Raw genomic sequence first — 25,633 nt, forward strand, 5'->3', positions numbered from 1 at the left:
CACACACATCTGCAAATGTTGCACAATTCAGTCTAACCTTGCAATTAAAATTCCCTGTGATGCATTCACTGGTATGAAATGAAAATGTAAATTATTTCTAACATGTGCTCGCTGGACTTTAAACCAGTGAGCTCACTGTGGGTGTCCAGGGTCAAGTGAGGAAGTGATCGTGATCAAGGCTAGAAGGGGTCTGTAGGATCTGGTCCCGCCAACAGACTCCTTTCAGCTGCAGCAAGCTGAGTCTCTGGTCTTAATTTAGACCTGAACACCAAGACATAGACACTTGAACTCCTGACCCACCTTTTAATGAATGTAGATCATATGTCAAATGGTTTGAAGCATCATAAAAACCCATCTCTGCTGTTCCCTTCAACATTATAGACATCGGTGCAGCTGATCTCCCCTGCAGTGTCCTTTACAGTTTCATCTGTCAGAAGCTGACCTTTATATTGCTGCAGGTTCACACCACAACCATTGTTGTTCCACTTTTAGGGAATTTTGATTAATATTTAATTCTACTCCTTTCCGGGAGGCCTAACTGAACCACCTGCCTCACCTCAATCTGAACCACTGATCACTGAAACCAGTATTTTACTACCACAGCTTGTCCCCATATAGCACATGCTGTCCCCAATTAACTGGCCTCTTAAGTCTAGTGTGTGTCCCTGAAGGTGGTTTAGGTCTCAGCCCTATCTTACACACGCATGCCACACATAAACACGCGCGCGCGCACACACACACACACACACACATTCATACACACACGTCCACTTCATATTTTGGAATCACACTCTCTTCCCATTAAGTTAACCCCAAACACTTTCCTTTTGGGGGCCACTGGTATGTATGACGTAATTTGGGAAGAGCTCTCCTTTTGCAGTGTGTGTGCGCGTGTGTGTGTTTGTGCGTGTGTGCGTGCGTGTGTGTGAAAATGTAGTGCGTGTGTGCGTGCGTGCGCGCACAGCGTCAGTGCGCACCAACAGCAAACCTTCCTGCCGCCGCATTTCTTTGCTGTGATTGGGCGGAGGGCGGTGATTCCTTCTGGCACGATTAGGGTAGCTCCCACCGGAGGACACTGGCTGTCAGAGCCTTGCCCGTGGTGCTCATCAGAGGAGAAGGTGCACACCGGGAGGAGTGTCCGGCTCAGTGCTACTGCCTGTGTCGGCGAGGAGAGCAGTGTGGAGGAGAGAGATACGGGGGTTACTCCGTATCGGAGCCGCCGGCTGCATTTCTTCTGTCGGGTCTGCGGTAGAAGTCATTCACGATGCCGGTGTTTCACACGAAGACAATCGAGAGTATCCTGGAGCCGGTGGCCCAGCAGATCTCCCACCTGGTCATCATGCACGAGGAGGGGGAGGTGGACGGGAAAGCCATCCCGGATTTGACGGTGCCGGTTGTCGCGGTGCAGGCGGCCGTCAGCAACCTTGTGCGGGTGAGTTTGAGCCTCTGATTATTACTGTTATTCCTCCGGCAAACTTACAATCATCATTATCACATAGCGATAATATAGTCCCGAGATTACCGAATCAATGTCAGAGACTTTTAAAAGCAGGTCACCATACTGTCTTGACCTCTTGTGAAGCAGCGTGTTCCCTCCATTCTAGATCGATTTATGGCGGCTTGATCTTTGCTCGCCATTCAAATGATATAAAACTGCTACCCAGCTGACGCTCGTGCGTCTTTCACGAGCTCCTGCAGTCGATTTTTCTTCCTCTTTGAAGAGCTTGCGTGTGCGCGCGCAACAACACACAACAACACATGACATGTCAAACTTTGCCCCGACTGATGAGCAGCTGGACACTCGACTCAATGAAGTTAGTGGGGCGGAAGAAATTACTACTGATTGAATTAAAACACACACACAGACATACACACATGCACGCACGCACGCACGCACACAGGGAGGGGGGGCTCATTAAAGTTAGATTATTGCTGGATTTGCAGTATCTAACACAGAGCTCCATAGTGAATAGATCATGCTTTCATCATTTATCAGACGTTCATCTTGTGACACTCCTCCTCTCCAACCTCTCCAGTTTCTCTCACTTTCTCTTCGTCTGTTTTTTTTTCTGTCATCTTGAGTCTGATCTTCAAGAAGTGAGGAAGAGAAGGGGGTCAGCGTGGTCTGTGGGGGCTGACTGGAGGGATCAGTAGCAGCCACATCTTTAATTTGGTTTTTATTTCTGCTTCACTGGCTCACTCAGAAGGAGAAATCAGCAGAAATAAACTCACTCACTAGATTTGAGATGATCCCAAGTCTGCCAAAATGTGTTTTAGAGTGTGCGAGATCACACTTTGAGACACATCATAATTAACTCTTACTGTAATAATTTTTAATGTGCCTCATTAAGGGTCTGTCTTGTCTTGATTTTCTTTTTAAAACATCTTTGCTCTTTTAGTTTGTTTTCACATTAAATTAATTACAGTATGATTTTGTGTCACTGTATTTCATCTGTTGTAAATGATAGCACTTCACTGCAGTTACTGGAAAGATTAAAACTTCCAGCTAGGTTTGAAAACTGTGTTTCTATTGAATCTGTTTTGAGGTATAATTTGGATTATGTTCGCTTAATAGTTCAAAGTGAGTTTTTAATCGCTTCATCTACTCATCACAGAGAGTTTAACGGACATGCTTGACTATTCGCTTTCTTTTACTAGTTATTTTCCATTCTTTTAATTATCTGTCCTTGTAAGCGAAATCGAGCTTAATTTCATGATATGTTCATAAAATATTACTCTTTTGTTCTCTACATTACGCTCAGTATTAATAATATTAAAGGGTACCCCTCAGTATTTCTCTTGCCTGTATGTGTGTGTGATCAAAGCTGGGACCTGCTTCCATAAATGCTCTTAAAATTCTTCAAAAAGTATAGCTTTCAGTTCATAATGTATCATTTTTGTTATAATCAACAATGCAACATGGCTTTGTGGTTTGATTCAAATTTCACTGACTTGTGATGAAAAGAGCAATTCAACTTAAACTCAGACTCTTTTCATACAATGTCCTTGATGTCCCACTGCTACCAGGCACGCGTTATCATATCTGGGCTGCCTGTGCTCACTGGTCCGATCAGTTGATCCATCCAGACAGTGAGCAGAAGGAGGCTAATAGCAGCCTTGGGCGTGTCACTGGGCCTCAGATGATGGAGATTCAACGTGAAGGCATGATAAAGGTGGAGGTGACACTGGAGGGTGTTCGTAAGAGGAGACTTGGGTCCAAATGCAGGGAGGAAACTAGTATAATAGGGATAAAGGAGTGTGGTTAACAACACCAGCTAAGTGTCTATTTATGAGGCTGAAGAGGAGAAGACAAGTGGGTGTGTTGATCGCTGATGGATGTGTAAGAGTTTAAAAACAGACTGTTGAAAGTGAGCACACACAGAAGTTGCTTAAGGACACTGGTTGTTGGGGAGACAAACTTAATTAAAGGACACCTAAAACTCAAATACACACACCTCTGATGAGAGATGCTTTATTTTAGAAAGCTGATTCATTTCTACACTTGCGCAGTTTGTGTTAAGATGTAACGCAGTACACATCAACATGCCACCATCACCACAAGAGACCCACTGATACAGTTTCGCTGTTAACCTCATCTCTGGTGGGCTGCCTGCGGGGGGCATGTAAATGTAGGTCACCGAGACACACACAAGATGGTCGATGAGTATGCTGGTGATTCAAGTGAAGATGTGAAGATGCTTGGTGTTGTGTTGGGTATAAAGTGTGAGCTGACGACAGAGCTGCTTCTCTGGTGTTGGTGAAGGAGGCTGCAGATACCCTGAGTGTGTCTGGGGGAGGGGAGGCAGGAATAAATAGATTTAAGGTTGAGTGAAGTAAGTCATAGAGGAGCCTCAAAGGAGGGATGTGAGGGGCTGAGAGGATAAGAAAAAGACAGTTTCTGTTGGATGCCCCCCCCCCCCCCCAATCAAACCCCCACTAACTGTCCTCAGCCAGTTCAACTGTGTCAATATGATTCACCGGCTGACTCAGGATGAGGTTCCAGCTCTGTGTCCACACGTCCCTTCTGGTCTACGTTTATCTATGCTGGACTGACGTCAAACTTCTTTACAGAAATATAGGTGGTGACATACTGTATATAGTCCCACTTGTTACCTCCACCAAGCAGGTCGTGTTTTCATTGCCGTTTGTGTGGTCGCAAGATTATGAAAAAAAAACAATTTTCCCAAACCTAGTTGGGATGATGGTTCATTGGCAAAGGAAGACCATATCCACTTATCGGAGTGGGTCAGAATAAAGGCGTAGATCCAGGATCTATCTCTGAATATAACAACTTGGGTCAATTTTGCAGATTTCCAAATATCTATATCTACAAAATTAATAGATCATGCCACCATGAACCAAATCCAGTCATGTGTGTTACAAATAGAACAAACAAAATATTCTATTTACTACAGATCTCGATCGAATTTAATCATTTTGGGAAAAAAATGTTGTTTTAAATGGGTATCATTTATTGTTTCCAACTGGGAGGTCATGTTACTGTCCGTGTTTTTCTGTTAACAGAATATGTCATCAAGTTAAGGATGGATTATGATGGAATTTGGTGTGATAATAGAACATAGGTTAAAAAACAATCCATTGGATTTGGAAGCAGTTGTCTTGATGTCATAGTGCCTAAACAGAGGTCATACAAGGTAGTTATGACACTATCCTACCAGAGGGGGAAAATACCTCCTCAATATTCCACAGCATTAATCAATAACTTTGTCTTAATGATAGAATAAGTGACCATGTACAAGGTGCACATTTAGGAAAATCACACAAATCCTGCATTTCCCGGGCCTAAAAGAGTTTTTTTCTTTCAGCTTTTTGTTGGTTTTTCTAATTTTTCAATGAACACGCATCATTATATCAATTACTAGTTACCAAAAATGACCAGAATATTCACCAAAAGGCCAGAAACATACCATCTGACATTGCTGTCTATCTATTACCTTATAAATTGTTGGGTTGAACTTTCAGCTCTTTGGCATTTTGCATAGATGTGCTATGACGGGTTTGACAGGGCATTTTGCAGGTTTAGCGGGCTGTTGGTTTTGGCAGCTCCTTCCCAGAGCTGTCACTCCTTTCAGGTAGTAGAACCACACACAGTCACATTGTCAGCATGTCCAGCAAACCACTTAACTATGCATTAATAATGTATTGAATAATCAATGTCAAGAGTTGCTGTTTACAGGAAACACTTGAGCTCCCACAGCTCTTTCATTTGACTGTGTTCCATCAGGTCACGCTTTACTCGTAGTGCCGCATTCCTTCCTCTTTGGAGTCTTTCTGCGTCATTTTGAAGAAGACCGTCCAGCGAGATAAAGACCCTCAGAATTTTCATTCAAATTCCTTCAAAGAACATCCATCATCCTGTAGCATATAACTCCCTCAATCGTAGACATACATTATCCCAGAGATTTAAAACAGAATGATCTCCTAGTGAAGCATGGGGGGGTGTTATAAAATTGATACCACAGTACTGTATATATCATATTTCCTTTAGTCGTACGATTTGTCAATATTTTGGCACCGTATATAGATATTTTAATAAAAACACTTCACTGTTTAATTTCAAATTCTATGAAACTGACACCCCAACACAATAAATTAATACATATTTCCTATTATTTTATGCATTTTTTTTCTTCATTTACATCATTTTCCTGGTATGTGATTTATCTTTCAAGCATATCGAATTTAGCAGAATCTCAATATTGTTGTTATCATGGGTGAAGTTCTGTACAGCGATCATAGCTTTATGATTTCCACCCCCAGTGGAAATACAGTCTTCGATCCCAGGTTCACCGTTGTTGAGTTTAATACGCTGAAACTTGATTGGGCACTTTAAAGTCCTTTTAGTTGTGCCGTAGTTGAAACACAACATGAAAAATAAATGAAAGAAAATCTTCGGAGACACATGTAACATGACATTCTCTGCTAATGATTATATAAAATCTCACTAGCAAAAAAAGTGGAATAACGTGAGATGGGTTTCCTTGCTGTATAGACAAGATAGTCTTAACAGACTAGATATAAACTGAACTAGAAATCCTGTACAGCAGGATGAAAAGATTTAATTGCAACATTTTCTTTGAAATCAGAGAGAGAAATCAGATGTGAGAAGGGGAGTGATTGATGTCGGCGCTCTGTGTTGATTGAACATTCCATGTGATTGCTGCCTCCTGAGTCTCTGGAGCCAGAAAGTCTATTAACCGACTTCTTCCAATGCAGCAAGAGACTGATGTCATCATATTGCTGTAATTGCATCTCAAGTGTGTGTGTGTGTGTGTGTGTGTGTGTGTGTGTGTGTGTGTGTGTGAGTGTGTGTGTGTGCGCTCTTTTGTGTGAGAGTTTCCGAGTCGTGTATTATGAGGCAGCCAGCTGCATCGCCATGGTGACATGGCCACCTGCCAAATAAGTTAGCAAGTTCACCTGTGACCAGTATGTGTGGTTATGTTATTCTTTGAAAACAATAGGTAAAATTAATCATCAGAGTTGAAATTATCTCTTGAAAATCCCTCATCCTTGCTTTTTATTTCCTCTTCCATGAGCGTAGGTGTGACATAAAATGATAGTATGCTGCAAATAAAGTCTCAGGTGCAGTGTTGAAATTAATCACCTGATTGAAATAAAAGTAAACGCGTCCCCAACTGTGCCAAAAGAGAAGTCAAATGTTAACTGAACAGCCACAGCCTTCAATATTAGATGACAGATCAATCATAATGTGGGATCGGTCCATCTCAAATCAGTAGTACAGTCGTTAATGGGATTTAAAAATGAAAGTTGTGTCAGTTTTGATGGCAAAAAAACAACCCTGTAGCATCCTCAAAATGCACCAGTGTTCTATGTTTTTCCCCGACCACATTATGTTTTGTTTATTGGATCTGATCCTGATTCATCCCACTCTACACACATAAAGGCACCATGTACTAACCGGTCAGAAGCCGAGGGCTGTTGGCTGGTCTTCTGGGGGATGCACCCCCCATTTGTCCATATCCTGTTGGATTGGAAAAAATTAGGACATTATGTTGCCTAACTTGCTCAAAAACAACCTCATCCCACACCCATGAGAGCAGCGGTGGACGCAACCGTGGAAAACGGAATCCTGACTGTATGTGGCAGAGCAAGCTTTAATGTTAGCAGTGCTAGCATAGTCACTGGTGGTGCTAGCAACATCTGCTAAAGTAGATGGAGCACACAGCAGGAAGTTGAATATTTCAGGGTGGAACCACTGGCATAACCATTAGAAAAAAAAGTATAAAAGGGAAAGTCTGTTCTATTTGTTCTTTTGTTTATCTATTTTTTGAGAATCACGACACTGCTACATTTGCCTTATGTTCATTGTGGTCAACCAAAGTCATCAGAACACGCTAATCAATTTGCTCAGGAAAGATAATGAGGTCTTTTTTCTCTGACGCTGTAGTAACATTTGATTTGTTTAGTTGAAACAAAGCATTTACATTCACCTCGGTACTGTCTGTATCAATGAACCTTCACTGATGAATAGAGGATGGAATTCAGCAGCAGAGACCTGCATCAGCTGATGGAGTCAGCTGGGTGTTCTGTCTAGAGGGTCGCAGGTGGTCAAATCGGAGCAGGAAAGTCGTTCCCCAAACCTGCTGCCCCCACCACTGCTGATTTAAAGATATGACAAGCGCTTGTGGGTGAAAGAAGTGTGAAGTGAAACGCACCCGTTCACCCTTCAGACTATTAATAGTGCTCACAATAGCTATGATTATTACCTGTTTTGTTGTGGTTAATAACACAATTAATTGGCCCATTTTTGTGTCGTAGGTTGGAAAAGAAACTGTCCAAACCACCGAGGACCAGGTGATGAAGAGAGACATGCCTCCAGCTTTTATCAAGTACGTATGTCTCTTCAGAAGCATGCTACCGCTCTCCCTTTTCTCTCATTTGCAGTCACAAACAAATAAATGCCTGGAGACAAAATGATGGAAATTTTCCACTTTATCTCAGCAGACAGAGAATTTGAGGATTTAATGTTCGGAAATGTGGCTGCATTCCCAGCAGCAACAAAGAGCCACTTCTAAGGTCGGCAGTCAGGCTGAGCGTGGGGGACTGTCCAGCAACCGCTCTCAGACCGCTGAGAGGACCTTTGTTGTGTTACAGCTTGCATCCAAAGAGCTGACTCGAGTGCTGCCTGAGAGCTGCTCCTCAATTCTGCAGCTAGTGTGTCCTCTTTGGATTATTGCTCACTTCCTCATTTCCTTATGTAACTTTTTTTTAACATCAGATTTTCGTAAGAGTCCTGCTCTGTCAGGCCCAATCACACATACACAGCGCAACACACCATAAATCTCACTCACAGGGCTTAGGAGGGAGTATGTGGGAATGTGAACCTACCTAAATATAGATGAACCAGCAGCCATCGATACCCTGACCAGTGGGGGGTCATAAAGAGGAGGGACTTGGCTTGTTTCAAACACTCTTAAATCCATCACCTCCTTTTGGTTAAGCTGATCATTGATCCCTCAGCAACAGAAATCAAGTTGGAACATGAAAGATTAATTTACACTCAACGTAGAAGTGTTTATCATTTCAACCTCTGCAAACACTACACCACTTTGCTGTATCGGATGGAGTAGAACTGTGTTTAAGCCTTAAACGATCACTCCCACGTGCTCCCTTTGGCAGATGTGTTGGTTAATTGATTTGTAATGTGATGCATTCCTGTTACTGGTAAAATGTGTATGCTAGGTTTGGTGTCCTAAGCCAGCTGTGTATTTGCAGGGTGGAGAACTCGTCCTCTAAACTTGTCCAAGCGGCTCAGATGCTGAAGGCCGACCCATACTCAGTTCCTGCTAGAGATTACCTCATCGATGGATCCAGGGGGATCTTATCTGGAACGTCTGACTTACTCCTTACCTTCGATGAGGCAGAGGTGTGTGTGTGTGTGTGTGTGCGTGTGCGTGTGCGTGTGCGTGTGCGTGTGTGTGTGTGTGTGTGTTGTACAGTATGTGTGTGTGTCAGGCAAAGAGTGGCACTTGCTTCAGGGTTGCAGCAGCAACTTTCAGGGAAATAAAGCTTTATATAGCCTCACAGAGCAAGAAGGAACTCAGCTCAGAGCTTCCAGCAAGTCGGTAATGGAGTCTCAGATGCAGGCGGATCTAATCACTGAGATCAAATGACTTCCCTCTGTCATAACTCAGGATCTGTGTGTGTGTGTGTGTATGTGTGTGTGTGTGTGTGTGTGTGCGCGTGTGTGTGTGTGTGCATGTGTATGTGTGTGTGTGTGTGTGTGTGTGTGTGCGTATGTGCATGCGTGCGCGTGTGGTGAACTAGTTATCCTCATTTGTGGGGACATAAATCTGTTTACAAAGTCCAATTGCGGGGACTCAAAAACAAGTTCACATGACTTTAATCATTGGTGAAAACTTGTTTTATGCTTAAATCTCCAGGAAATGTACAAGAGTCAATTTAATGTCCTCTGAAAACTTAACATGACTGTGTCTTCATGTAATGCAGGATCTTGTGTGGTGTGTCTGTGTTTGAGTGTGTTGGATATTTGATGGAAACCTCGTAAGTGGAATCACATTGGGCACGTGATTATGCTCGCCATGTCTCATCACTGGCCGCAGTTTTGAGAGAGCAGCCTCATACAGTCACAAGAGGGACATCACAAGACTGCTCACACACACACACACACATAAACACACACACTACTCAAACAACTATAACTTTAAGCTATTTTTTTTTTAAATCATTCACTTTATTCTCTGAAGAAAAGGTTTTCGTGCACAGATGTTTGCCTCTTATCATAATAAGTTGTTTAATGGCTTTACCTTTTAATATAATAATGTTCTTGTGTGTCCGTGTGTGTCATAGGTGCGTAAGATAATTCGTGTGTGTAAAGGTATCCTAGAGTATCTGACAGTTGCTGAAGTGGTGGAGACCATGGAGGACCTCATTACTTACACCAAGAACCTGGGACCAGGTCAGTAGGATTTGCGCACTGCTGGATTCAGGGGAAAATGGTTCACAAATATTTTCTTTTCATAGAAATTGTTAATTTGTGCAGCTGGTTGTTTTTTCCAGCTTTCAAGTACAATAGCTCAGAAAGTTTTTAGTGGTTCACGCCCTACAACACGGAGCAGCCATAGATAGTCCTCAAAAATAGCCCTCAAAGCACTTCAGCTACAACTTCAGCAACTTCAAAGAATTTGGATACTTCAAAATTCACGCATCAGATGCTTGTTGTCCGTTTAGAAGTTTAGTACATATTGGATCCAGAAATGTGTGACCTTAATAAACTTTTTTGATCAGCACTGTCCCCTCAATAATTCAGACAAAATGGAAAAATTATCACAAAAGCGTCACAACCTTTGTCCTCAATGAGATTATATTATGATAAAAGAGAAAAACACATGCGTCAGCCTTTGTTTTGGACTTTTCTCAGGGCTGAAGATACTCTTAACCAGAGACACAGTCCGAGATTAATTTTGTTATTAGTACACCATGACATAAGGAGTTGGAAGAAATCTGATACCAGGGTTGTCACTATGAGATCAAGCAATTGTTAAGTAATGATCAGTTTGGATGTGGAGGTAATGACACTGGAGGAGTTCTCTGATTGTTGGCACCGAGGTCTTGATCATTTGTTGTATACAGGAGGGCTTAATATCAGCAGCCTCTAACCTTTCCAGTACAGCTAACCTCTCTCTCTCTCTCTCTCTCTCTCTGTCTCTCTCTCTCTCTCTCTCTCTCTCTCTCTCTCTCTCTCTCTCTCTCTTCAGGGATGACTAAAATGTCAAAAATGATTGAGGAGAGGCAGCAGGAGCTCACACATCAGGAACACCGGCAGATGCTGGTCAGCTCCATGAACACTGTGAAAGAGCTGCTGCCTGTTCTCATCTCAGGTACTGTATGTGTGTGTGTGTGTGTGTGTGTGTGTGTGTGTGTGTGTGTGTGCGTGTGTGTGTGTGTGTGTGAAACAACGGCCGAAGAGAGCAGGTTCTCTACACATCCAACAGTTGTTATAGCAACACTGATAATTACAGTCTTTAGTTGCTGGGCTCCTAACTACACACACACAAAAATACACACACACACACACACACACACACACACACACACACACACACACACACAAACTCACAATGGTTATGGCACCAGCAGAGAGAAAGCCCAACATTTAAATATGATTCATATATGCTTTCCTGTGCTTAACCAATGTTTTGTCACACATGAACGGTGCAATTTTTAGCATAAGGGAGGATACGGTGCATGTATTGGAATGGTTGTCACAAAACTGCTAAAATCCCCTGCCTGGTCATCCCTCTATACTTCCTTTGTCCATACCCACTGTCACTGACGTATATCTCTAAAACTCTGCGAAGGCCAGTGTAAAAAAATAAAGAAAAGAAAAGCACTGCATGATCTTCACAAAATGTCATGGCTTCCTCCTTGCCCCATGCTACATTCCTCAAACAATCCCTCAAAAAGTGTTATTGTAATTGTTAAATTGTATTTTGTGGACTGTATCTCATCATGTTATTTATTTATTTTTTTTTATAACGCTGTAGCCTGGTGTCTCCCTTATTTTGAGAGATTTTAATCTCAAGGGACTTCCTGGTCAGCATATAGCTGCTTATACAAAAAAAATTGCCAAAATAGCACTATAAATATTAAAGTTACTGCAGTATCTCTGCTGCTGCTTATGTCTTAACTCATATGCAGCTGGTGGGATGTGCAGGGGCGTAATATTCCTGCTTTTAAAGAGCTGTGTAAAAGGAGCAGGTGGGATATGAAGCTCTACTGTGTGTTTTTGAGCTCTTTTTGCCTCAATCCACACCTGTGTTCACTTTCATTGAGCAAATCAACTGAAATTTCCCTGCCGATAAATTATGGAGACAGAAAAACTAAGCTTTAACATGGTTATCTTTAGCTGAAAATGAAGCACTCAAAGGGGAATATATCCAATAAATGGAAAGACATAAATTAAAAAAAAAAACAGTCAAGATGATATTGCCCTGTATCAGCCAGAAAAATTCTTTTCTGACATGTTTTAAAGTTGATATGTCAGTACTGTTTTTGCAGTGCTTTTCTTGTTTGTACTGCCCTCAAGGGGCCAAAACAATCAGTCAGTGCAGTTTTAAAGACACTATTTGTAAAACTAGAAGTGATTCACTGTAAAGAATAATATTCACAATATTAGCAGCTCTGTTGTTGCTAACTAGACTCATTCATCTCAGATTTGTTTGGGAATTGTATTTCTGTTTTTTCTGTCTCCCAAGAGTGATGGCTTTAAAGAGCAGTTTGATTTCTTTGGAGATGAATGTGTGAATCATTATAATCATACCTTCTTTTTTTCCCCTCAGCTATTAAGATTTTTGTTGCAACCAAGACTAGTCGAGGTGGTGGTGTGGAAGAGGCAGAGAGAAACAGACGATATACCTTTGAGAAGATGAGCACTGAGATCAATGAGATCATTCGAGTCCTGCAGCTCACCACGTGGGATGAAGATGCCTGGGCTAACAAGGTACAACCCCCTATTTCCTTATTTAAACCCAAAACCTCTAAAAAAAAAAATCCCTTATTACACACTGGAGTGCCTGCTAGTGGAGGTGTAAGCCACATGTCCCTGTGTGCTGCAGCAAGCATCTCCAAAAGTCACTATTTACTTTCTGTGTCCACTTTTCTTTTTGCTCACCAGTATAACTCCTGGTTTTTCTTTTTCCTTTCTTTCTTTACCTTCCTCCTCCATTCTTTTCCTCCTTGTAGAAGGTAAGCCTGTTTCTCTCCCCCTCTGCAGTTTCCAGCATGCAAGTGTGTGTGTGTGTGTGTGTGTGTGTGTGTGTGTGTGTGTGTGTGTGTGCGTGTGCGCGTGTGCGTGTGTGTGACTGAGAACACGTCCTCATGCTTTCATGTATATTGTATGTGATGACAGAAAGTGTCTCATGTGTTTTTAGTCCACTGATGTGGTCAGCTAGCTTGTGTAATAATGTTCTATCTACTCACAGTTTACCTCACTCTGTGGTCTGCATCTGTGGTCTCACTTGAGTCAAATGGTGTGTAACAGATGGCAACAAGTCAGCTAATGTAGAGAAACATTATGCAGCATTTTTTTGCTGTACTATTGTGGTGTTCAAAAGAGGTTGCGTTAACAATGTGTAAGAGTCCAGGAACATCCTCTCTTCTGGTATTCAGGAGTTCGGGACTGGAAATATTCTGAAAACTGTGAATATTCATGATAATCTAAAAAGTTCATGTAACAAGGGTTCCTTTGTCATCTGTTTTGGAGCTGTCCGTGTTGCCAATAGTGCACCATAGGGAAGTGGTATTTTTGCAGCCATGCAGGAAGTTAGCATCACCAGTGGTCCCCGCAACCAAAAGTTAAATTTTTGATTATTGTTGAAAGTAAGTTCTGTGGAAAACAAAAGTTGGAGATTTTTTGTGTTGTTGTTTAGCAACATCATCTTCACAAATGATAACCCTTTTCACCATTTTTGAAGTGTAAATGCAACTGCAAGAAGTATAAAGCTAATATTACGATACAAAATGAACTAGAACACCCGGATACATGACTTTGTCACCACAAGCTTCATGCTTCCTCTGTTTTAAGTATGATGTCATTTAAAATCTAAAAAAAAACAACTTTTACAGTCTAATCTAGAAAATAAAAGTGCTTCAGGATTCAGGAGTGTGATATTTCAAGACTCAGGAATGTGATATTTACTGATGCATTTTATGCTGTAGACCGTCAAAGGCCAGCACCAACCACAGACCTTATCTCAGCCATTTAACTGAAACCTTGAGCAAAATTCACACTGACGCGGAGATTAGGGTACCAGATGTTGACAATGCTGAATTAATTCTATGTAGGACTCATTCCTGCACCACTCACTGGTCTACTTGCCACTTGCCATCTTGAATACAAAACATGCGGTAGACACAAGCTCAAGAGAGTTCCATTTGAAAGCAGCAGGATGTATCTTGAGCTGATCGTCTCCTGCTAGCTTTTAGTGCTGCTTTCGGGTAGCTAGCTTGGGAATCTCAGACGGAAGTAATCACTGAGCTGAATGGATTAAAAAGAATGCTTCTTGAGAAAGCTAAGAAGGGACAAACAGAAAAAAACAAAGCCCTCTTCCTCTAGTCAGTATAATATTAGCAACGACATTTTACACATACAAAATTGCTGTAGATCCAGATGTTTACTCATCACAGTAATAAGATCAATTATAAGGATGTCAAAATATATTTCTGTTCCTCTCTGTCTCAGTCTTTGAATCAGTGGTTTCACTTCAAATCCTGTTACTACTGTACTCTACCAATTCTTCCCTGTGTCCTGTATTTTTCAACTTGTGGTAGCAGCTTTAAACTACAACTTCACTATCTTCAGTCTTGATATTTTCCTTTTCATAATGTTTCTTAGAGCTATCAGTGAAAAAATAAGTTGTTGTTTCAGGTAGAGTAGAGAAGATGTGTGTCAGAGGTAACTGTGATCATTTACAGATACAGTTAAGATGTTTCACAAGTCTAACCTGTAACCCTGCATGTTTCTCTGCGCACGATCAGCTCAGACAATGATCTTTATTCGTGCTTGTGTGTGTTTGCTGTGGACATGCCGCATACTCAGTGTATGAGCTGTGATAAGCACTTCCTTTCAGCTGTGGGGGAACCACTGTCCTCCTCCCAGGCCATGAATTATACAAATAGGCTGCTTGATGTCCAGACACATCCATAATAGATGAACGGTATTGACGGACTCCAATCAAGAGTATGATTCTCCTCTGAGCTGGAAAAATGCATTTTCTCCACCTGGTATAAACAAAGAAAGACATCTGAGATGTAATTTCCCTTGAATCTGTCATTTAACTAATTCTTATTCATCATTTCAATCAGTTCATTTCCCCAGCTGGACAGACTTCTTGAGATGTTGTTGAGAGCAACTATCACAGTAAATAATTGAGTATTGTACGAACACAGTTTATTTCTCCATTAAAACTTTTCAAAGATCCTTCCATTTAATTTAGGAATCCCAAAATTGTCAGTGTCAGCGTCAGACCCTGTGAAGAAAGGAGAGCCCACCGTTGCTGTAGGTGGTTGAAGTAGTCAGCCCAAATTCCGTTTTTTCATATTCATTTTAAATTAAACAAAGTTTCAGTCTTTCATCCATCCATCCATTTTCTCTCTACTCTACATTTTCTATACCGCTTATTCATTAAGGGTCGTTGGGGGGCTGGAACCTATCCCAGCTGACATTAGGCGAGAGGCGGGGTTCACCCTGGATGGGTCATCAATCTTTCATAACAAATAACAATAACAAAACTTGTGAACATTGGGTTTGAGCTCTGAATATCACCATTCGTCACTTGGTTTTAAGGATCAAACTGGTCATAATTATGATATTCCTACTGCCTACAAGTCCCTCAAAAAAATAAACAAAATACACTAACAATGAACTGCTGACTAATGTCTCTGTGGCCAAAATCTGATTTTGCCACCTTGTTGCAAACATGTTGAAGATGGTCACTGTCATCTTTTCTTGGGGCTGTAAATACTGACTTGTGTACTAAAGTGGAACTATTCGTCAGCTGAAAGTAGTCCCATGCACTATTTATTCCTAGTGGCCCAACTTTTACAACTTTTACTTTTGCTCGAAGGAATTTTTTCAGATTTGGCATAAATGTCTGCTAAAACTTGAGCATGAAATGAAAAGATATTTGTGGTCGAAAGTCAATTTTTTTAATCTATGATAACCAAAATTATTGGTTTATAAACCAGCTTTATCAAAACAACTTATGTAACGACTTTATATTTGTTATATCATGTAATAAAGTTGTGCCTTCTTGTTTAAAACCTACAGTTGTTTAGCAAATCTGTTTCCTTTTGTCCTCAGGATATGGAGTCGCTAAAGAGATCTCTGGCTTTGATCGAGTCAAAGATGGCACAAGCTAAAAGTTGGCTCAGAGACCCCCATGGACAGCCAGGTACTTTTGCTAAAATCAACACTAGCAGCTCTTGAGGTGTAATTCCACCATCTCATCTTCTCGGGTGCTGTCGTCCCCAGGAGACCCCGGTGAGGTTGCACTGCGTTTAATCCTGGATGAGGCAGGTAAGGTGGGAGAACTGTGCGCTGGGAAGGAGAGGAAGGATATACTGGCGACCAGTAAAGCTCTGGGACAAATGACTGATCAGATTGCAGATCTCCGGGTCAGGTGAGTTGGTAGAAGAGAATCGCAGGTTAATTCCTTTCTTTTTTTCCCTGTGTTGATCTATTTCTACTTGTTTGTCTTTGACAGAGGTCAAGGCCCAAGCCCAGGGTGTGTACAGCGTGCAGGCCAGTGTTCACAGGGCTTAGATGTGTTGTTTGGCAAAGTGGACAGTGCTGCTCGCAGACTGGAAGCTCTAATCAACGCCAAGCAAGCCATTGCCAGGAGGCTGGATGCTGCACAGGTCAGATAAAACAAACTAGCATAGTGATTCATAGTAACACTCTACTGTATTGACTTTATTTTTGTCTCGCTTTTTTATTTCAAAGCAAGTCTTTGTGATTTTCAGTGATTTAATAGGCAATATAGATGTGACTACACCCTGGCAATTAACTCTTTATGCTGTAAATAAATATTCCGTGTTTTTTTGTTTTTGCTTTTTTGTCCTGTCCAGGCCTGGCTGGCTGATCCTAACGGTGGCCCTGAGGGTGAAGAGAACATCAGAGCATTACTAGCAGAGGCCAAACGCATTGCTGATCTGTGTGAAGACCCCAAAGAAAGGGATGACATCCTACGCTCCATCAGCGAAATTGCAGGCCTCACTGGCAGACTTGTAGAGCTTCGCAAACAGTGCGTTTTTACCTCCTTGGAAATGTGCATAGCAACAGAAACCTTTTGACCGCTTTATTTAATTCTCAGACGTTTTATTTCCAGGCTCAAACTGCAACCTCGTGCCACCAATACATGGCACATTTTACCTGCCTGGAAAATATGTTGTTGCCTGACAACCTTGGGCATCAGTCCTACAATAAGGTTTCTTTACTTTTTCAGTGGTGTAATGTGGTTATGGTGTTCATGCAGAAGAGTGGTGGTGAAGAGTTTTGGTGTTAAACTAGAAATATTTCATTTCACTTCTATTCCTCTACAAAATGTGCCTGTCGCAGTGACCTTAATCTTTGATCACCAAAATATTTTCAGCTCGTCATTAAGTCAAATTCGACCTTTGTGCCAAATTTCATGACATTTGTTAAGGCATTTTAAAGATATGGTGATCAAATGAGGTGACAGTGACCTTGACCTTTGATGTTTGTGCCAAATTTCAGGAAATTCCTCAAAGGAGTTTTGAAGTTATTGTGCTAAAGACAATGGGATGGATGGACAACCAGCCCATAGCTGTCATGGAGGAATAAAAATGATTGAAACCTAAAGGGAAATGCTAGATTTAATTTTAATCCAGTCATCAAATGCTAGTAGAAGGAAGCTCAGTCACTGTTGGGAATTTCTCTACCAATTTATTTACCAAAAAAGGAAACCAGACATAAACAAGTGGAGGTAAACTAAACCTTGGAAGAATGTGACTGCCTGAACATACAGTCAGTCTGAGGATCACCATGAATTTTATAATCTGGAGCAGAATTGCACTTACTTAGATTTATGATGCTGAATGATGTTATATGGAGTGCATGTACATGTCCAGGAAGTCTGTACTACTTCAAACTCAAGCACTGGACTTCGTCTGGCCTTGGATTAGTCATTAATGATGACATTTATTAGATTTTCCTGAAATGTGCCAAAAGATTTTTTTTATCTTCATAGCTCTTTGTAAGGACCAGAAATTATACTTATTTACAAGTACAGAACAGAAATGTTGATAAAAGCAAGTGAAAAATGGCATCTGTCTTTAAGTGTGGAATTTCCGTTTACAGGTGGTGGTCTAACACGGGGGACAATTGTGACTTTAAATGGGCTAGAAGTCTCCACGTAATATCTTTTTCTATACTCAACCCACTGTTTTTGTTCATCAATCGAGTTACATTTCTGTCTGCTGCTATCTCAGAGGTAAAGGTGACAGCCCGGAGGCCCGTGCTTTGGCCAAGCAGATTGGAGCGGCACTACTGACCCTGCAGTCCAAAACCAACCGGGCCGTGGCCAACATGAGGCCAGCTAAACCTGCTGTCACTTTGGAGGGCAAGATGGAGCAAGCCCTGCGCTGGGTGAACAACCCTGGCGTGGACGACAGAGGAGTAGGTGAGTGTGATTGAATGATGGCTCTTGGGAAAAGTGATGCGATAGTTTTGTCCAAAAATAAACACGGTAATGCCTTTTGTAAGCCTTCGTCAGTGATGAAGAGCATATGTGTGTGTGTGTGTGTGTGTGTGTGTGTGTGTGTGTGTGTGAGTGAGTGTGTGTGTGTGTGTGTGTGTGTGTGTGTGTGTGTGTGTGTGTGTGTGTGTGTGTGTGTGTGTGTGTGTGCGCGTGTGTAGAGCTTGTATGTATACTAGTTTGCTCTGAAAGACGTTAAGTGTTTGGAGACCATCAGCTGGGAAGAATAAGATGATTTCCTGAAAGGCCCACAGTGATGTATCTCATATGACTAGCTCCTCTTGTACTCAAGTAGAAAGAACTGGATTGTTGCTATATTTCTGTCTGTTGTGTGATTGTTTCCTGTTTCCTCCCATGCTGCATGCTGGGAGCAGAGTGTGAGAGACTGCAGTGGATCACAGGTAAACTCTACCCACTGCAATATTTTCCAAAAAAAAGGAACAACTTGACTGTTAATATTAATCACTTCCTGGAAACTTTCTTCAGTTACCATATACCTCAAAGCACTTTAGTGGAGGAGGTGCCATAACTGATTCTTTCCTGGTTTTCTTTTCTGTCCTAAAACGTTATTAAACAATGTTGGAAAAAAACCTAACATCTACAGTTGTCTAAATGAGATTCTGTGACTGGCTTTATTCAGGGTATCTAAATCTGACATCTGATTGTCTCTCCTCAGGTCAGGCAGCAATCAGAGGAATGGTTGGAGAAGGGAAGAGGCTGGCTGGAGGCCTGTTAGGCCCTTATCGCCAGGACATGATTGGACGCTGCGACCGAACGGAGGCTCTGATGACATCTTTGGCAGACATGGCTGGCAGAGGCGAAGCTGAGGCGCCCCACGCACGAGCGACAGCCTCTCAGTTGAATGACAGTCTTAAGGTAGCTCTGACAAGTATGGAGGAGTAAATTATTCACCTAAGAAAAATAACATTCCCTATTTTTTAATTACTTGTTTTCCTCAAATCAATGAAAAAATTGTATGTAATAAATACAGAAATTGATTTTTTTCATGAAAACATTTCTTGTTAATTTACAAAACAGTGAAGAATATGTTTTAAACATAAATAATGTAGATATAATATAATAAATCAAATAATATAATTATATAAATATAATGTAATATTGAAAAATAAGGCAGGAATACTTTTGCATCAAAACATATCTCATTAAGGCAGAAAACCTGAGAATTTTTTTCTGTGATGAAAGTCATGCTACTGTATGCAGCAAAATAAGTCACCCTGAATATTTTACTACTTTTAGGGAACTGGTGAAGCCATAAAAATACACTACAGATGCTCTTAGTATGATCTACGCTTCTACTTTATTATGATTGATAATTGGTGCAGAGCTCCACCTAGTGGAGTGATAATGACAAGCTCTGCGTCCACCAGGACCTGAGGCAGCACATGCAGGAGGTGATAACCCAGGAAGTGTCCGATGTGTTCAGTGACACCACCACTCCCATTAAACTCCTGGCTGTGGCTGCAACTGCCCCTCCAGATGCCCCCAACAGAGAGGAGGTCAGATAAAGCCTCATTGTGACACATGCTGCAGAATCCTAACAGCAGCCTAAATGAGGTATTTGACTTAATGTTTTAGGTGTTTGAAGAGCGAGCAGGGAACTTTGAGGCCCACGCAGGTCGGCTGGGAGCAACCGCAGAGAAGGCTGCTGCTGTTGGATCGGCCAATAAGAGCACGGTAGAGGGGATTCATGCAGCTGTTAAACACTCCCGGGAGCTCACGCCACAGGTGCTTTTGTTTGTTTTGGTATTCCTGATTTGCATAATGGTATTCATTAATAAAATATTCAAACTTGAGAGTGTGTTAGTGACATGATTGCTGATGTCCAGGTGACTTCTGCTGCACGGATATTGTTGAAAAATCCTGGAAACAAAGCAGCATACGAGCACTTTGACACTATGAAAAACCAGTGGATTGACAATGTGGAGAGACTCACTGGTGAGAGTTAACTTGATTCACTCCATGTTCATTTGCCTGAAACAAAGCAATTCCCCATTTGTGTTTATGCGCTGGCATCTCTCTGTGGCCTCAGGTCTGGTGGATGAAGCCATAGACACCAAGTCTCTGTTAGACGCCTCAGAGGAAGCCATAAAGAAAGACATCGACAAGTGCCGAGTTGCTATGGCAAATGTTCAGCCCCAAATGCTTGTTGCTGGGGCAACAAGCATAGCAAGACGAGCGAACAGGGTTCTTTTGGTGGCTAAGAGGGAAGTGGAGAACTCTGAAGATCCACGGTTCAGAGACTCTGTGAAACATGCATCAGACATCCTCTCACACACTATTTCACCCATGGTGATGGATGCCAAGGCTGTGGCTGGTAACATACAGGATAAAGGTACAGGGGATAAAGTATATACAGATTATAATTGCAGGTGTATTAACTTTATGACACTTACTTTTTCACACACTTCTCCTCAGCACTGCAGAAGGCCTATTTGGATTCTTGTCTGAGGATCTTAGCAGCAGTTGGAAAAGTTAGAGAAGCCTTCCAACCTCAGGAGCCTGACTTTCCCCCTCCACCTCCAGACCTTGACCAGCTCCACGTAAGCGCACACACATTCTATTAGTCACAGGAAATAATGTGAGGCCCAAACCTACGGATTAAATATCTGAAGTACTTCATACTGACCTATAGCATGAAAACTGGTGCTTTGAGACAACAGGCTGTGAAGAAGCAGGTGTCCAAATACTGTCGTACATGTTATCATTTTTTAAATTGCATAAATCGATTGCTGGATCTCACATTCACACTCATCTAGCTCTATAGCTAATGTATGTGTTGGTGTGGACGTGCAGGTTAGCGATGAACAAGCACCACCAAAGCCACCCTTACCCGAAGGTGAAGTGCCACCCCCTCGGCCCCCGCCACCAGAGGAAAAGGATGAAGAGTTCCCAGAGCAGAAGGCTGGAGAGGTGCTCAGTGAACCCATGATGGTTGCAGCCAGACAGCTGCACGATGAGGCTCGCAAGTGGTCCAGCAAGGTGAGTTCACACAAACAACCAGCCGTTGGTAGATGATCAACAACGGTCATTTTCTCACTGTTGTTGACTTCTGAATAATCTGAATTTACTGAAATCATGTTGACCCTGAAATGTGGACATCAGTGGCTCGAGTCCAATTTCAGAGGGAAACTGGAAACTGTCATCTGGTCTGAATGTTCATGATTTAATAAACATGAACATGTCTGACGAGGGGGAAGAAGAGATGTAACATATTTGTGGCATTGATTTCCCACTCTTCTTTGTTCCGGTGTCTTTGTATGTTTTGTATTTGTGTTTCTCATATATTGTTCGGGGGAACCGTGTCAATAACCTTTAACTATTAGGGTTTTTGCACACTTGATACACAACTTTGGAAACCATGCTGATAGTGTGTCTTATAGTAGTGCTAGTTTCCTGGCACACTGCTATTTTCCTACATATTCTGGAACAAGACCACCTGCTCCTTTTGGTTAGTTAGGCCTTGTTTCATTGTGAAAATGCTTTAAAAGCCTTCAGCTAAGTTACTGGGTCATCAGAGTAAGGGACAGCATCCACCTGCTCCCTGCCCAAACCAGCTCCTCCTTCCATCCTTATTTGCCCACCAAACCCATCTTTGCCTGTGTGTTCAGCTTCTCCAGTCCCTCCCTGCTCCTTCAGTGCCTGCAGTTGCTTCTCCTTCCTCCTGTAAATCTCCTGTCCTCTGTTCTTCCATCCAGTGCCTCTCATACTGTACTAAATGCCTCCTTGCCTCCTGCCATTCCTGGCGTTCTTCCTCCCCTTTCTCCTCCACATTTTCCTCCTCCTGCTCCCTTTCCCTCCCCTTTCTTCCCCTCCCAATCAATCCTCCGCCAATCACCATCACCAATCCCTTCCCCCTGCTCCACCCAGCCTGAGGAGGAGGAGGCAGTAGAGGAGAGGGAGGTAGATGATGAAGATGAGTTTACTGATGGTGAGGATGACTATGAGCCAGAACTGCTGATGATGCCCTCCAACCAGCCTGTCAATCAACCCATTCTGGCAGCTGCCCAGTCTCTCCACCAGGAGGCACGGAAGTGGTCCAGCAAGGTCTGTGCACATACATGCACATGGTCTGATACTAGTAACAGAGCACTCACAGTGTTTTGACCTGCTGGGGTGGGTCACACATTAAACACACGCATGTAAACCGTGAAGGAAGACACACAAACACTTTTTGAGTAGCAATAATGAGTTCTGCATCTGCCACTACCATGGAAACCTCCAACCAGCTGCTGTTGCTGTGTTCTGGTTGTTGCATCACACTCGGACATGCCGATGCTAAAGTTGCACTAAGGGTTTAGGATTGCCTGAATGCCACGTTGTGATAACCTGGCTTCACAAGTCCCTCCTTTGTGTTCACAATCAGCAAAGTGGTTTTAAAAAGGAGCCAGTTGCTCTGTCTCACTGTTGTCAGTCACTCGTTGCCTGGCCAACCTGTGAAGCCCAGGATGACAGTTTCCCATAGAGTTCTGGGTGATGTAGTTTGACATTAGACTACTTGCATGCTATGATCACCTGCTTCTGCTTTTTCGGCTCAAGGTGTGTGTTGATCACTGGCCACAGTGAACATTCCCTCATGGTTACAAACCCACAGTGATTATAGGGTCATGGTGTGAAGAACACCCTTTCCCTCCAAAACAGGGACATAAATGGGTTGAAGAATGTCCGCTGACTGACACTGCATGGAGCTTCTAATAATTCAAATGTATCACAACAAAGCATCTGCCTTTGCTTAGTGTTTGATAACACTATTTCCTATTCATGTTTCCATGCACTTCTGATTACATTAATCAGAGGTCAGATAACACTGTTTCCATAATGTTGACCCCTGATTAGTGTAATCAAAAGTGGATGGAAACATGTCACATCCAGTACGTTTTCACTGCATTTTCATCCATCATCCGACACCATGCTCCGGCTCAGCATCCTGCTCACTGCTGCTTCCTCCTCTATACCATTCTTCCTGTTCACAGGGTAACGACATCATAGCCGCAGCCAAGCGGATGGCCCTGCTGATGGCAGAAATGTCACGGCTGGTACGTGGAGGTAGTGGGAACAAACGAGCACTAATTCAGTGTGCTAAGGACATCGCCAAGGCCTCAGATGAGGTGACGAGACTGGCTAAAGAAGTTGCCAAACAGTGCACTGACAGACGCATCAGAACTAACCTGCTGCAGGTGATAACAAGCACATACAGAAGCATATTGAGAGAAGGTTTAAGAATCCAAAATCACTCACTTTCCCCTTCTAAAGGTGTGTGAGCGTATCCCTACCATCAGTACACAGCTGAAGATCCTCTCTACTGTCAAAGCCACCATGTTGGGAAGAACAAACATCAGTGAGGAGGAATCGGAGCAGGTAAAGTTTCTAATATTTCCTCAATGACAGCAAGATTAATGCCATCAATGAAAACACATCAGTCCTTGTTAAACAGGGGCTGGAGAGGCTGAGGAACTGAGTAGGTTTGTCTGGTACATTGTTTACAATCCAACGGTCACTAATAAATGTGTGGGGTCCCGCAGGCTTCTATCCTTGGGCCTCTTCTTTTTGACTTACATATGTTTTGCTTTGGTCATATTATCAGCAACTATAGTATTAGCTACTATTATGCCTTATCTCAATAAGGCATAATAGATGACTTCTAAACCATAAATTCAATAGCTGCTTTGAAGAAATTAACCACAAGTGGCATCAAACTTCATTCAGCTGAACAGGGAGGAAACTTAGATTTTGGTTGGACATGGGTGTTGTGTACCAGCACATTTTTCTGGTGTTTTTTTGTTTGTTTGTTTTTCTTTGTAAAGTACTCTGATCAGCTGTTGAATAAATTGTCTGCAATACAATTTGATTTGACCAGATTAATTTTTCTTGATTTCCCTCGTAGGTGAAGGTTTACAGTCATCTTAAACATTAAAAATGGATAATTTCTTCAAAACTAGTGCTTCATATTAATGTGTTATTTTATTATTTCTTCACTTTTCTAACTAGGCCACAGAGATGTTGGTCCATAACGCTCAGAATCTGATGCAGTCTGTGAAGGAGACTGTCAGAGAAGCAGAAGCAGCTTCCATAAAGATCCGTACAGATGCAGGATTCACCCTTCGCTGGGTGCGTAAGACCCCTTGGTACCAATAAACAAAGTAATAAAATTAGTCTCACTCTCTACTTGATGTCACACACCGTGAGAAGGAGTAGCAGTGTGTGCACCTCCTTGAAGAGAAAACTGCAGGTGAATTCTGCCCACTGTAGTTTGGGTGTGTATCAGGTTTCATTAATGGAGTGGGTTCAGCTTTTGCTCTCCAGTTCCCTTTATCTGTAACTGAATCACGCAGGCTAATCACAGACAGTTTTTAATATATATTTTTGGTATGTTGTGTTACAAGAGTTTATTCAAATTGCAGGTATATATATTTTTTGCATGAAAATTTTTTCTATTTTCTCAAAAGGCAAAGTATAACATGATATGATCTCTTACTAGACTTTTACTTTTGATTTCAAAGTGACAGTTTCTCAATGTTTATTGTAAATACAGGAATTCTTTGTTTTATGGACACTCAGCTATGATCTTTATTCATTGATTTTGACACTAAAGTTGAGAGCCTCGTCGCCTCATGTTTACTTTCAGTAATAACACTGTTCTTAATTGAAGATCCTAAGGTGTAATCAGGTGAGACACGATGCTTATATTAGAAGAACTTAAAGATCTTCTGGGGTTAAAGTGTTGTGACTTGTAGGCAATGATCCAGTTTCAGAGACTGTATACATTTAAAATGAGAAGGCAGGTTTTCTTGATTGCTGTAAGCTGATACTGTGGCAGTGTGTGTGACAGTGAGGTAACAACAGTAGTTGTGATGCTTTAAGGTGCTCTTAGTTGATTTAACTTAATTTTCACAGTGAATAATGCCAAAGGATTACTGTACGCTCCATGATGTTCTTACAAAGAGCAAGTATTTTTCTTTGGAAGCCCTGTTATTTTCTGGTCTTTTTGTGCTTTCTTTTTGCACTATCTCTGTAACAGTTGAACTGTTTGGACAGTTATTCAAGACATCCATCCAACATTCTGCTTTTTAGACTCTGAGGGCTCTGAAACTACATTTGACATTTTCAAGACAACCCCGGCGGTTTGTGAGAGAAAAATTTATTTTTTATGAAATAATAGGCATCAGTGTGATGGCAAATGTGGTTTATTTATGAAACTATTTAAGAAGTGTTATTACATTGGTGTTAGGATTCATGATTTGATCAAACCAGTTATGCCAGTATGATCAAGCAGTGATTGACCTTAAATCAGTTAGTGCCAAATCTAGTATATGAGTACATTTGTGTGTGTGTGT

General features: G+C 41.9%; 1 protein-coding gene across 5 annotated transcripts; it reads left to right on the forward strand.

Moving 5' to 3' along the window:
• Window positions 1–1,030: 1,030 nt before the first annotated feature.
• On the forward strand, window positions 1,031–25,633 carry LOC147247604 (vinculin-like). 5 transcript variants are annotated; one of them, XM_086180531.1, is made up of 24 exons: window positions 1,031–1,432; window positions 7,801–7,871; window positions 8,758–8,908; window positions 9,853–9,961; window positions 10,761–10,883; window positions 12,345–12,505; window positions 15,866–15,956; window positions 16,037–16,184; window positions 16,269–16,422; window positions 16,633–16,808; window positions 16,893–16,991; window positions 18,016–18,206; window positions 18,656–18,682; window positions 18,958–19,157; window positions 19,670–19,798; window positions 19,878–20,027; window positions 20,129–20,237; window positions 20,332–20,634; window positions 20,718–20,842; window positions 21,096–21,281; window positions 22,170–22,346; window positions 23,273–23,476; window positions 23,553–23,657; window positions 24,288–25,633. In XM_086180531.1, the coding sequence occupies exons 1-24, from the start codon at window positions 1,265–1,267 to the stop codon at window positions 24,432–24,434; spliced, it is 3,504 nt and encodes a 1,167-aa protein (XP_086036657.1). In that variant the 5' UTR covers window positions 1,031–1,264; the 3' UTR covers window positions 24,435–25,633. The 5 variants fall into 5 exon arrangements, with proteins under 5 accessions (XP_086036657.1, XP_086036658.1, XP_086036660.1 ...); XM_086180532.1 differs by lacking the exon at window positions 18,656–18,682; XM_086180534.1 differs by lacking the exon at window positions 16,893–16,991.

This window comes from Aulostomus chinensis, chromosome 16 (assembly GCF_037954235.1).
Source record: "Aulostomus chinensis isolate RoL2024-O1b breed Wild chromosome 16, RoL_Achi_v1.0, whole genome shotgun sequence".
Lineage (NCBI taxonomy): Eukaryota > Metazoa > Chordata > Actinopteri > Syngnathiformes > Aulostomidae > Aulostomus > Aulostomus chinensis.